Genomic DNA, 14,548 nt, shown 5'->3' on the forward strand with positions numbered 1-14,548 from the left:
AAGCAAACCTTACCTTACATTCTACCACACTCTGATCTGATTCACAAGTTTCATAGATTTCATCTACTGCTCGGCGAAGATTGTCAAAAAGAAATGCCCAGTATCTAGCTCTTAGATCAATTTTCCGAGGATGCCTTGTTTTAGTGGGACTTTTATCAAAGTGTTTATCTCCAGTTGTAGATGATGTTATTTTACAGTCTACTGCAGCGTTCTGGTGAAATAAAACAAAACATAAAAAAAATATTTCTTAAAAGCTGCCAGGGATTGGATTTTTTTACAAAGCACATTTTTCAAAATAAATACTTAAAAACGAGACATTCTTCTTTTTATCTTATATCACAATGAATTTATCAAAACAAAGCTTCTCATCTTAAAAAAGCATCAGGTTTGTAAGGTCATTTTTTATTTCAGACATGTCTTACTGAAGATTAGCATGGCTTCAACAGTGAACAGACCCTTAGTCAAAAAGGACCACTAAAGGACCCATTCTTTCCTCAGTTGCACAGGCAAACTTTGAAAATAAAGATTACATTCTATAGTTTTACAGACTGTACCACAGAATCATTCCACCAAAAAGCATGTAGTTTACATAAAGACTGAAATTCAAAATGCAAACCTGAAGCTTCTCACTAGAAGTACAAAAGAGTTGCTTATCTCTCTGTGGCTACTTAAACTGAAAAATAAATAAATACTAAACCTCTACTACAGTTAGAGCAACAAACAATACCAGGTTTCTTTGGGTTGTTTTGTATGTGTGTGTATCATTCCTGTTTGCTTGTTTTTCTTTTTCATAGAAGACCCCCAGAGTGGAGAGTATCTGAAATACAGGCTAATACCCTCCTGCTTTGTTTTAGGCTTTGGCCTTCAATATAAGTGATTCCTAAACTTCATAAATCTTTTATAGCCAATCATTGATTTATATAGAATCTTTACCAGCAAAAAGGAAGCAAACAAAACACATGTATGCACACAGATACTATACCCGCTTGAGAGGCTAAGATGGAGTTACTTGTCCTCCCGCCACAGTGCCCCATCCAGACTAGGGTTGCCAGATTTCACAAATGAAAATTAGCAAATATTTTATGGGATAGCCATGGTCCAAGTCCAAATTCTCAATACTCAAGCAATAAAATTTAAAATAATGTTAACAATCCATAAAACCTTTGCCTCAATTGCTCTCCAAGTTCTTTCCAGCCCTAGTGTAAATCATTTTATTATTATGGCAAATATCCCCTCCTTGGATTAAACCAAATTCAAAATCCCATTCAACTAGCATCTATCCTGAAGTAAAGCTTAATTCTGTCCACTCTCCTGATAACTGTGACAACTATTAGCAATTTATACAGGATTACAGATCATAAATCAACTTCACATCATCTTCTAACCTCCTTCACACAATCTTTAAAATATGTATTATTAGCTCCACTTTACAGTTTAGGAAACAGGCTCCGAGGCTAATAACTCATTTGTCAAAGATCACCTAGCCACAGGAGACCACCTTCCCATTACAGCTCTACAGTAACACTGCCTGCTTACCATTATACTGCCTCAGGCCTGTGCCGCCAGCGCATGACCAGATATTCCAGACTACCTCATTACTCTTCCTAGACACCATCCAAAGTTAAAATTAACTTGAGAAGTTTCCCAAATTATACCTCCTTCATGAAGTTTTTCTACATCAATCAGCAAAGGACTAGTAAATTCCTGTGAATTTAGACTCAGGTCTTATGGAATTCTCAAAAGTACTTTCACTCATTTTCACCCCTTTATGTATGTACCTTATCATGCATCAAATATTTTACCATCCTTTCTTACAATGTAAAATAGGCACCACTGCTTCCAGGTTAAAATGTTTCTAGTCTTTGTGATTGCTCTATGCGAAGCTTTTACAAAGAAAGATGCCAGTAAGACAAAAACTACAGTTACATAATTCCATCTGAAAGGCAATGTGCTACACAAATTTGATATTTAACTTTGCCAAAATGGTAACACTTTATATTTGCATGCATATTTATATCTTATGAAAGAATTTTGAATACATTATCTCATTTAATCATTACAACAAACTAAAGACGGAACAAATATTATTATTCCCATTTGTAGATGATAAAACTGAGGTTCAGAAAGATTGAATTTCTTAGCAAGTCAAAAGGTTGAGTGATGGAACTAGGACCAGAACCTAGTCTTTCAACTTCTGCTCCCATGTTCATAAAGCATTTTACATAGCACCAAGCATACAATTAGTACCTAAATAATGTTAGGTATGATTATAGTGGGAAAGATAAAGAGGAGAAGAAATACGCTCATAGAAAAAAATGTGAATAAACTAATGGCAAAATTGCCAAATTTGTGAAAGAACAGGCAAATAAAATTATAGAGGTTAAGTCAGTATAGAGTTCCAAAGTATAGGGCTCTTACCTACCACTGATAAAAATAATAGCAGTGATAATAGTAATTGCAGCAGCATCTAACATTCATGGCACACTTGCCAGGTGCCAGGCACTGTGCTAAGTGCTTTCCATACAGTTATACTTCATTTAATCTTTGAAGCAATTTTGTATCATAGGTAACATTATTATCTCCATTTTACAGAAGAGAAAACTGAAGTTTAGCTAAATTAAGTAATGAACCCAAGGTCTCACACTAAGTGATAAAGCCAAGATTAAAAATCAGATAATTATGCCATTACTACAGCTTACTACTACTTCCAAGATACTCAAGAAGAAAAAGCAATCTAAATTTGTGGGAAAAGTTAGACACAACTGAATTCCATGATGTTATATTGTTTTTTTCAATGACTTTTGAGAGAAAGAGAAAAAGTAAAGGGAAAGAGGAAGGAAGAAACTGAGATTTCTAACTCATCTCTGTCAGAAGGACTCATTGACTCCCTTGAGAATCTAACAATGCTTATGAACCTATTTGCAGAAAAATGCATGGGCACATAAAATTGAACACATACTTTCTTGATGTACCAACACTGACACATCATCATCCAAAGTTCAGAGTTTACCTTACAGTTTACTCTTGGTGTTGTTCATTTTATGGGTTTGGACAAATGTATAATGACACGTATCCATCATCACGGTATTATACATAGTATTGTCATTGTGCTAAGAATCTTCTGTGCTCTGCCTATTCTCTCCTCCCTATCCCTACCCCCGAACATCTGGCAACCACTGACCTTTTTACTGTCTCCATAGTTTTGCCTTTCCAGAATGCCGTATAGTTGGAAACAGTATGTAGCCTTTTGAGGTTGGCTTTTTTCACTTAGTATAATACATTTAAGGTTCCTCCATGTCTTTTTTATAGCTTGATAGCTCTTTTTTTTTTTTTAAGATTTTATTTATTTATTTGACAGACAGAGACATAGCAAGAGAGGGAACACAAGCAGGGGGAGTGGGAGAGGGAGAAGCAGGCTTCCCGCCGAGCAGGAAGCCTGAGGCGGGGCTGGATCCTAGCACCCCAGGACCATGACCTGAGCTGAAGGCAGACGCTTAATGACTGAGCCACCCAGGTGCCCCAATAGCTCATTTCTTTTTAGCACTGAATAACAGTCCATTGTCTGGATGTACTACAGTTTATGTATCCATTCACCTACTGAAGGACATCTTGGTTGCTTCCAAGTTTTGACAATTGTGAATAAAGCTGCCATAAATATCCATGTGCAGGTTTTTGTGAGGATGTAAGTTTTCAACTCCTTTGTGTAAATACCAAGGAACATGACTGCTGGATTATATGGTAAGAGTATGTTTAGTTTTATATGACTCTATAAACTGGCAATTTATAAACTGCCAAGTGGCTGTACCATTGTGCATTCCCACCAGCAATGAATGAGAGTTCCTGTGGCTTCACATCCTTACCACCATTTGGTGTTGTTAGTATTCCCAATTTTGGCCATTCTAATGGATATGTAGTAATATCTCATTGTTACTTTAATTTGCATTTCTCTGATGCCATGTGATATAGAGCATCTTTTCATATGCTTATTTGCCATCTGTATATCCTCTCTGGTAAGGTGTCTGTTAAGAACTTTGGCCTGTTTTTTAATCAGGTTGCTTGTTTTCTTATTGTTGAGGTTTTTTTATTATTATTTTAATTCTAGTACAGTTAACATACAGTGTTGAATCACGATATAGTACACCTGAAACTAATATAACACTGTATCTTATTGTTCAATTTTAAGAGTTCTTTGTATATTTTGGATAACAGTCCCTTATCAGGTATGTCTTTTGCAAATATTTTCTCCTAGTCTGTGGCCTGTCTTCTCATTCTTTTGACATTGTCTTTTGCAGAGCAGAGTTTTTAATTTTAATGAAATCTAGCTTACCAATGATTTCTTCATGGATCAAACTTTGGTAATATATCTAAAAAGTCATCACCATACCCAAGGTCATTTAGGTTTTCTATGTTATCATCAGAAATGTCATAGTTTTTGCTTTCACATTTAGGTCTATGATCCCTCTTTGAGTTTAATTTTGTGAAGGGTTTATACCCTTCACAAGGTATCTGTCTAAATTCTTTTTTTGTGTGTATGTATGGACGTCCAATTGTTCCAGCACAATTTGTTGAAAAAAATTACCTTTGCTCCATTGTATCGCCTTTGCTCCTCTGTCAAAGAGTAGCTGATTACTTATGTGGGTCTATTTCTAGGCTTTCTATTCTCTTCCATCATCTATTTATTGTTTTGCCAATACCACACTGCCTTCATTACTATAGCTTTACAGTAAGTCTAAAAGTTGGCTAGCGTCAGTCCTCCAACTTTGTTCTTCTTCAATATTTCATTGGCTATTCTGGGTCTTTTGCCTCCCCATACAGTTTAGAATCAGTTTGTCAATATCTATACAATAATTTGTGAGAATTGTATTGAATCTACACATCAAGCTGGGAAGAAAGGACATCTTGACAATATTCACTTTTCCTACATGAACATGGAATGCCTTTCCATTTACTTAGTTCTCTGATTTCTTTCATCAGAGTTTTATAGATTTTCTCATATAGATCTTTGCATACGCATTGTTAGATTCATACCTATGTATTTAATTTGAGGGAGTGGTAATGTAAATGGCATTGTGTTTTTAATTTTAAGTTCCCCTTGTTGAACAACATCACTGGTATATAGGAAAGCCACTGACTTCTGTGTATTAATCTTGTACCCTGCAACCTGCTATAACAGATTATTAGTTCCAGGAGGTTTTTTTTTGTTGATTCTTTCAGATTTCTTATATAATCGTATCATCTGTGGGCAAAGACAGTTTTATTTCTTTCCCCTCCTTCATTTTCTTGTCTTTGCATTAGCTAGAACTTCCATTACAATGTTGAAAAACAGTGGTGATAGGGGCATCTTTGCCTTATAACTGATCTTGGGGGAAAGCTTCCAGTTTCTCACTGTTAAGTATCACATTAGTTTTAGGGGTTTTTGTAGATTTTTTTAATCAAGTTGAGGAAGTTTCCCTCTATTTCTAGTTTATTGATAATTTTTATCATAAATGGGTGTCAAGTTTTGTCAAATGCTTTTACTGCACCTTTTGAAGTGATAATGTAATTTTTCTTTTAGTCTGTTGATGGACTGAAGACCAAATATGAAAACAAAAATTTAAAACTATCTAGAAAGATATCTTTATAATCCTGAGATAGGAGAGGCTTTCCTAGATAAGACAAAAAGCACAACTCATGGATAAGTTATGTAAAATTAAATTTATATACGTGGTCATGGTATATCATTCTTTTCAAATATTGTGGGATACAATTTGCTAATATTCCTCTATTTGGAAATCATGGCTGCTTTTAGCTGATAGCCTTATATTTTTATCATACATACTTACATTCATATTTTCCTAACAAAAACTTCTTCCTAAATAAGACAAGGATTTTATCACTCTAACTCCCTTCCAAACTCCCTACAATCCAGCCTTCATGTTAATATTGTCTAAAACTATAGTTCCACTTCTCTAAATCTAATTGTGTGAGTTTTTTTTCAAACCATCAATAGGTAATGAGATTTACAAACACATTTTACAGATACCTTTTTAAATTTAAATTCAATTAGCCAACATATAGTACATCATTAGTTTCAGATGTAGTGTTCAGAAATTCGTCAGTTGCGGATAACACCCAGTGCTCATCATATCACGTGCTACAGATACCTTTTTCACAAGTTCCTTCCTCCACGTTACTTTTTCTTCTTGCTGAAGTTCATCTTTAGTAGTTCCTTCATTAAGGGTCAGTAGGTGGCAAACACTTAGTTTTTGTCTAAAATAACTAAAAATAGCTTTATTTCATTCTTGCACTTGGCTGGGCATAAAATTATGAGTTAAAAGTAATTTTGTCTGAGCGCCTGGGTAGCTCAGTCAGTTAAGCGTCTGCCTTCAGCTCAGGTCATGATCTCAAGGTCCTGGGATTGAGCCCCGCATCAGGCTCCCTGCTCAGCGGGGAGTCTGCTTCTCCCTCTCCCTCTGTGCTCTCTCTCTTAAATAAATAAAATGAAGAAAGCATTTTTTTTTAAAAAGTAATTCTGTCTCATAACTTCAAATATATTGCTTCATTGTCCTTTGTTCAAAACAAGGCTATTAACCTGTCGTTCCTCTGTGGTTTTGTTTACATCCTGGTATTTTTATAGATTTTTTCCCTCAATCTTAACATTCTTCAGACTCTCTAGAATGTAGCTAGTCATATAAATCTATTTTTATTTACCCTGCTCAGCTCCACAGTCTTGCTCTGAAGCTCTTCAAAACTCAAGTGAGAAAATTTTTCAACATTATTTCTTCAAATATTCAATGCCCACCATTATTTACACTCTACTTTTAAAAGTCCTAAACAGCATATATAAGAATTTCTCAATCTTAAATTCTTTCTTATTTTCCATCTCGTTAGTTCTCTGCGATATGTTTTAAATTCTCCTCAGTAGTGTCTTCCAATTCACAAATTTTCTCTCTGTCCAGTACATTTATTCCATTAATTATGGGTTTTTTAAATTTCATTGAAAATACTTTCATTTATAAGTTTTCTAATTGGTTCACTTTTATCTATAAATATTCAAAATTAATATCCATCTGTTTTGCTTCAGAATTTCTCTTTCTTGTTTATACTTATTCTTTCCTTTGAGGAAATTAGGCTTATTTATTTGAAAGTCTTCTTCAGGAAAATGCCCTTTTTTCATTACCTCAACAGTAAATTCTCTCACTCATAGAATATGTTATCTATATTTTATAACATTATTTTCCTTGTGTGCTTTGATATTTTACTTTGAATTTGAATTTCTTGTATTTTAGGTCTTCACTTTGCTCACCCTCACTCCATGTGTCCTACTGTTATGGTGACCATCACCTAGCCCACTATGGTCCCACTTCCACAAGTCTTTTATTGGGGACTAAAAACTCTCACCCGTCAAGAATACTAGCAGATCCAGTCATAAACCATGGGCCACTTCCTTTTACTGCTTCAGACATCAATTCACAGGGCATAACCCCAGGCAGACTAGCTTTTTTTGCTCCTAGTACAAAACCCTGCATAAGCCCAAAATTTTATACCATGTGCCTGGATTTGTTTCCCCATGATAATCAGGGCATTTTAGCCTCCTTTATCCCATAAGACTTGTCCATTAAGTCTGTCTCCCTAACTCTACTTACCTGTCAGTGTGTTTGTTTTATTTCTGATCTACAGAGATGGTTATCCTATTTTTGAAAATTTTTTATCTTTTTAATTAAATTTTTTTTTATCATTGATGCCATTGTAGGTGAGAAGTCAGGGATTATTTTATGAACTCACAATGACATTTTGATTAGCAATTAATGTTTTCCTTATGTGACGTTTTGGGTTTGCATAGTCATATTGGTATATTTAATAACATCAAACCAAAATAATATATATGAAAAGCTCAGAGAAAGTAACTATGAATTAAAAAGCTAAAAACCACTTTTAAAATAGGCTTGTGTTCTCTAAAATTTTAATAAAGCAATTTGAAAATTTTTAGAGATAATACTTTTACTATCCTACAACCTAAAGACATACTATAAAAAGAAAGAAAATCATAAAAAAAATTCACAAATTGGGATGTGTAGCAGAAGGGTTAAGAGCATAAACAAGAAATTGATGACCTGGGTTCAAATCTTCACTGTGTCACTCACTAGGAAGTTATATAACCTCTCCTTACCTCTGTTTCCTCATTTTTAGATGAAGATAATAACAATGCCTACACTGAAGGGACTGTTCCAAGAAGCAAATAAATTAATACTTGTAAAGTATTTAGTACTAGCTAGGCACATAGTACTATATACACATTTGTTAACTAAAGAATGCTACACTGAATTTTTACATGAAGACAAAATTATACAATATTCAAATCCTGAAAAATTACATTTTCTCACTGAAATTAAAAGTCAATAAGCAGAAAGTTGTATATGCTGTACCTGTTTAGTATTTTTATGAGTTCCTTGAATTGTCCTCTTTGATTTTCCACCAGTTTGACATTTGGATTTCCCTTCAAGGCAAGAATAGACAGACAAATATAAAGGTCAACAAATGGGTAGTACAAAATAGAACTATACAAATCATTTGGGCATACTAACACCTAATCTCCTTCCAGAGATCACAGAACAGTACAATCTATACGTGGTCAATATGAACTACAGATAAAATAAAAAACAAACTTCCATGGTCTCAGGGACTGATTTTATTGAATGGCTTTCTCAGAACAGGAATAAATCAACTTCTTAAATAAGTCAGATATTCTGACAATTTAAAAACAAGGCCAAGTTAGTTGGTGCTCCTCAACTTATAACCAGGTCTGGAAAATACTTCTTTGAATACAAATTTTATTTTAACAATAAAATCAAGAATACATTTTTTACCATTTAAGAACTCAGCATTTTGTTTTGACAAATTTATCTGATTTATGAAATTCACAGTTTGATTTGAAAAGAGAAGTTTTCAGTTCTTTGTATTTTTGCCATCAGATACAGCTTTCTCACTTGTTCTTTTTTATAAGATACTAACTACTGTTTTATAATCACTCTATTTTTGAGAGCAATTCAAAATAGGAATAAAATTCTATCTATCATGTACAACAGAATAATTTTCCTTTCAGCAAAATAATTTTGGGCCAGGACCTCTGAAGCAGTACAAATGAAGTGAGCCATAACACCTACTAACAATTTATCCACACATAAGTGGGCCTCCCTCAACTGTTCTACCAGGGAGCAAAGCAGAACTCTCACTCAACTACACAGCCCTTTATTCATCCTTTGATTATAGAGAACAATGTACCAGCAGGCTTTTTAGAATATCCAGTAGAATAACCAGCTTAGAACAAGTACCAGAGAAAACAGAAATAAAACAACAGAAGACAACTTTTAAAAATTGAAGGATGAGTCTCAGAAATATAGTACTAGCTAGGCACATAGTACTATTATACATATTATATATACCTGTCAGTGTGTTTGTTTTATTTCTGATCTACAGAGATGGTTATCCTATTTTTGAAAATTTTTTATCTTTTTAATTAAATTTTTTTTTATCATTGATGCCATTGTAGGTGAGAAGTCAGGGATTATTTTATGAACTCACAATGACATTTTGATTAGCAATTAATGTTTTCCTTATGTGACGTCATATACATATGAGTACATATTATAGCTATAAATAAGAACGAGTTGCTATTTTTTAAAAAAAGCAAAATAAAGATTTCCCTATTATTGGCAAAGTTTTAACAATATAAAATAATCCTTATCAAAAAATTATGAAATTGACATTCTTCTTTTGTCATCATTATTTAGATATTCAGAAAGTTCTAGTTCTCTGGGCTCACAGTTCTATTATTTTGCAACAAGCATGAATGAAGCTTTAAAATTGTACTGGCCAGGCGCGCCTGGGTGGCTCAGTCGTTAAGCGTCTGCCTTCGGCTCAGGTCATGATGCCAGGGTCCTGGAATCGAGCCCCGCATTGGGCTCCCTGCTCTGCGGGAAGCCTGCTTCTCCCTCTCCCACACCCCCTGCTTGTGTTCCCTCTCTCGCTGTGTCTCTGTCAAATAAATAAATCTTAAAAAAAAAAAAACAACTGTACTGGTCAATTTTTTATGTACTTACATGGAAAATCAGGTTATATACAGATAAGTGATTCATTATTGTATTTTCTTTCCTTCCTTGAATAGAAGCAACTTTAATAAATCTCAGATTATTTTGTGTTCTGAATAATCCATGGAAAATGGGAAAATGAAATTTCATAAAATAATATGAATCATACATAGCAACCATAAGACATTTTTACGTTTTATGTTATTACTTTTGTAGTAAGTAATGTTGATATATATTTTTTATCAAAAAAGTTAATGTAACAGTAAGCTTCTTTATGAAAATTTTAGCTAGTACAGAGCTAAATTTAAAAAGATAAATTTAATTTCTCCCTCTATTTGGTAGTTTTTGATTCAAAGTAACTGCTCCTTAAAAATATCTAGGAAGGGGTGCCTGGGTGGCTCAGTCGGTTAAGCGTCTGCCTTCGGCTCAGGTCATGATCCCAGGGTCCTGGGATTGAGTCCTGCATCCCTGCATTGGGCTCCTTGCTCAGCAGGGAGTCTGCTTCTCCTTCTCCCCTGCTTGTGCTCTCTCTTGCTATCTCTCTCTCTCTCAAGTAAATAAATAAAATCTTTTTTAAAAAAATATCTTAGGAAGACTGACAAAGAAAAGCTACCGAGGAAGTACTGGTCCAAGCAGATATTTTAATATACTATAATGCCTCTAGAATTAAAACAGTGTGGCCTTCACACATGAATTAGATGAACAGCTCAGTGAAATAGAATGTAAGTACATATGGAAATTTAATTTACAATACAGTGACATCTCAAAAAAATGGGGCAAAGGTAGACTTTACAGTAAGTGATGCTGGAGCAACTTGTTATCCATATGGAAAAAAATAAAATTAGATCCATACTTCACACTACATATAAGAATAAACTACAAATGGATCAGAGATACAAATGTAGAATAATAAAATAAAATAAAATTTTTGAATAACAAAGCATAAAAAATAAAATATAAAAAATATGTAAACGTAAAGTAAATCTAAAAGAATAAAACATGGATGAACTCCTATATAGCTTCAAACATCCCCCTGGGTAAGGGTGTCCTCAAAGAGTATGTCAAAAGGAAACAGGAGCCAGCTTAACAGGTTTCCCACTGATCTAAAACAATTAAGCATCAAAATAGATAAATTGGAACTCATTAAATAAGAAACCATGATTCCATACAAATTAAATATAAACTTACACATATAACTACAAAAGGAAAAAGGGAAAGCTCTCTCTTTCATTAGAATGTCAGCTAATAAATAAAGAAGGAACACTGGGGTTAGCAAATCACCATTTTGCAACTACCAAAGTAGTAACTTATTCAGCTAAGAATTATCAACAAAAGCTGAAAGTAATGAGTAGACTGTGTCAAGAGAAACAGGACATTTACATAGTCTCAAACTACCTTACCCCAAATTACTGATTAATTACAAAGTCAATAGTTACTTTACAGTGCAGAAACTCAGGAGATACCACCTTAATCAGGTGATTAATGTTGGCATCACTATCAACAAAAGCAAACCACTATCATGTGCCTTCTCCGACCCACTGAAAAGGGTACGGCATAATTTCTGTAGAATCCCTCCAAAAATCTATAACTGAACGTAAGCATGAAAAGATATTACACAAACCCAAGATGAGGAATATTCTACAAACCCCGAGAAAATTTCAAAGTGAGATCCCCTTTGGCACACCCCAACCTCCTGTTTTCTACATCCCTATCCAATCTTCTAGATCCCCAGGATTTAGGCAGTGCTCACAATGATCCTACCCATGAAAGTGAAAGGACTAAAAATGTATTTTTTCTAGTTCAAATAATAACAACTAAAGAAATATACTCTTCTTTTCTAAAACATCACATTAAACTGTAACTGTGAATATAGTAAATTTTTTTAAAACCTGTTTATTTTTTATAAGAATTTAATAAAAGAAAAACTATCTCAATCTCCTCTAACTTAAAAAAGAAAACTAATTCACCAATCATAACAAACCTACCTTCATTCCTATGTGAAACTGCAAAACTAACACTTTCATGAAACCATTTGTATATCAGCTAAGAAAAAAAGGCAATAAATGGGCGCCTGGATGGCTCAGTCAGTTGATCATCCAACTCTTGATTTCAGTTCAGGTCATGATCTCGGGGTCATGAGATTGAGCCCCATATGGGGCTTCAACCTCAGCACGGGGTCTACTTGATTTTGTTTTTTTAATCCAATCTGATACCCTGTGTCTTTTGATTGGGGCATTTAGCCCATTTACATTCCTGGTAACTATTCAAAGATATGAATTTAGTGCCATTGTATTGCCTGTAAGGTTCTGCTACTGTATATTGTCTCTGTTCCTTTTTGGTCTACGTTACTTTTAGGCTCTCTCTTTGCTTAGAGGACCCCTTTCAATATTTCTTGTAGGGCTGGTTTCCTGTTCGCAAATTCTTTCAGTTTTTGTTTGTCCTGGAAGCTTTTTATCTCTCCTTCTATTTCCAATGACAGCCTAGCTGGATATAGTATGCTTGGCTGCATATTTTTATCATTTAGTGCTCTGAATATATCATGCCAGTCCTTTCTGGCCTGCCAGGTCTCTGTGGATAGGTCTGTGCCAATCTAATGTTTCTACATTGTAGGTTACAGACCTCTTTTCCCGAGCTGCTTTCAGGATTTTCTCTTTGTCTCTGAGACTTGGGAATTTTACTATTAGATATCGGGGTGTTGACCTATTTTTATTGATTTTGAGGGGGTTTCTCTGTGCCTCCTGGATTCTGATGCTTGTTTCCTTCCCCTAATGAGGGAAGTTCTCTGCTATAATTTGCTCCAATATACCTTCTGCCCCTCTCTCTCTTTCTTCTTCTTCTGGGATCCCAATTATTCTCATGTTGTTTCACTTTATGGTATCACTTATCTCTAATTCTCCCCTTGTGATCCAGTAGCTGTTTATCTCTTTTTCTCAGCTTCTTTATTCTCCATCATTTGGTCTTCTATATCACTAATTCTCTCTTCTGCCTCATTTATCCTAACAGTTAGAGCCTCCATTTTTTATTGTACCTCATTAATAGCCTTTTTGATTTCGACTTGGTTAGATTTTAGTTCTTTATTTCTCCAGAAAGGGATTCTCTAGTATCTTCTATGCTTTTTTCAAGCCCAACTAGTATCTTTATAATCATCATTCTGAACTCTAGTTCTTACATCTTACTAATGTCTGTATTGATTAGGTCCCTGGCAGTCGGTACTGCCTCTTGTTCTTTTTTTTGAGGTGAGTTTTTCCATCTTGTCATTTTGTCCATAGGAGAACAGATGAATGAGAGAACAAAATGCTAAAAGGGTAACAACGACCCCAGAAAAATATACACTTCCAGAAAGTGGTCGCTTTTCTGTTCATAGAACTGCTGCTATTTTCTTCGATCTCCTGTTGAGTTTGTAGGTGTTCTGAATGGTTTGATAACTATCTAGCTGAATTCCTGGGACCAGACGAAATTTAGGTCTCCTACCCCTCCGCCATCTTGCTCCTCCCCCTCGCACGGGGTCTACTTGAGATTCTTGCTCTCCCTCTCCCTCTGTCCCTCCCCACTCGTGCATGCTCCTTCTAATAAATAAATGAATAAAATCTTTTTTAAAAAAGCAATAAAAAGTTATTTATTTAACGTATGCTAATTTGCCCAACAGTTCAAATTGTAAAGAGTTTTCAGTCTATCTACTGTTTAAGACTAAATATACCCTCCTAATTTACAACAAAAATGAAACATTTTAAAAATACATACCATCATCATCTTTGCTTTCTAGAGGAACACTCCAAGCTATCAAGTTTCTTGCTGTACGACCCTCCTCTGCAACTATTCTCCTTACTTTGTCATGACTATTGGAGCGCTGGAATGACGCCTATATACAGAAAAAAGAATATATATTAATTAGTCAACATATAAAATATATTTGGCTGACAAATTCATTATTTCTCACATTTTCTCACAAAGGAAACACTTAAAACTAATTTAGGATTGAAAAGGTAGTTAAACAGAGAAAAGAAAGTAAGTCACAGATCTTTTTATTTCTGAAAAGACTGGTCTTACAATTTTAAACATAAACAAATTATTTCAAGAATAAATACAAACCAAGGTTTGAAAATGTGCCCTAAGAAGCACAAATACTGCTTTGTACACATTTCAGCACCACCACTTACACAGCAACAGGTCTGACCCTCTGATTTCAATTCTATACACAGGGTTCATTTTAGCCTTTCCCTTATTCGTAATTTCTTTCTCTGCCAGTCAGAAACCTGGTTCTCATTACCTAAAATATATTTACTTATCTGTTCAATTCTACTACATACATAAAGTAGTTTCAGAATTGCTAACCCACAGCATTTATTAACAAGATTACAACATTTCTATATAGTTCTTATCTTTAGCCTTACAGTATCCAAAGTACTGGATTTTGTTTTCCAAAATTACTTAAATTAGTTCTTCTCATCCTCACCCCTATTTTCAATGTGATTATACTACTC

The 14,548-nt window shown here is 34.5% G+C and overlaps 1 protein-coding gene across 6 annotated transcripts in view; it reads right to left on the bottom strand.

Annotated features, from left to right (window-relative positions):
* Nucleotides 1-14,548, bottom strand: part of SCAPER (S-phase cyclin A associated protein in the ER) — a 529,442-nt gene that overhangs the window by 499,786 nt on the left and 15,108 nt on the right. For all 6 annotated transcript variants that reach the window (XM_078079039.1, XM_078079040.1, XM_078079036.1 and 3 more), the window contains 3 exons: nucleotides 13,809-13,926; nucleotides 8,406-8,476; nucleotides 14-211 (listed from right to left, as the gene is read on the bottom strand). In XM_078079039.1, the coding sequence (XP_077935165.1) occupies nucleotides 14-211; nucleotides 8,406-8,476; nucleotides 13,809-13,926 (387 nt within the window). The remainder of the gene's footprint in view (nucleotides 1-13; nucleotides 212-8,405; nucleotides 8,477-13,808; nucleotides 13,927-14,548) is intronic.

The sequence above is a fragment of the Halichoerus grypus genome, chromosome 8, assembly GCF_964656455.1.
Source record: "Halichoerus grypus chromosome 8, mHalGry1.hap1.1, whole genome shotgun sequence".
Lineage (NCBI taxonomy): Eukaryota > Metazoa > Chordata > Mammalia > Carnivora > Phocidae > Halichoerus > Halichoerus grypus.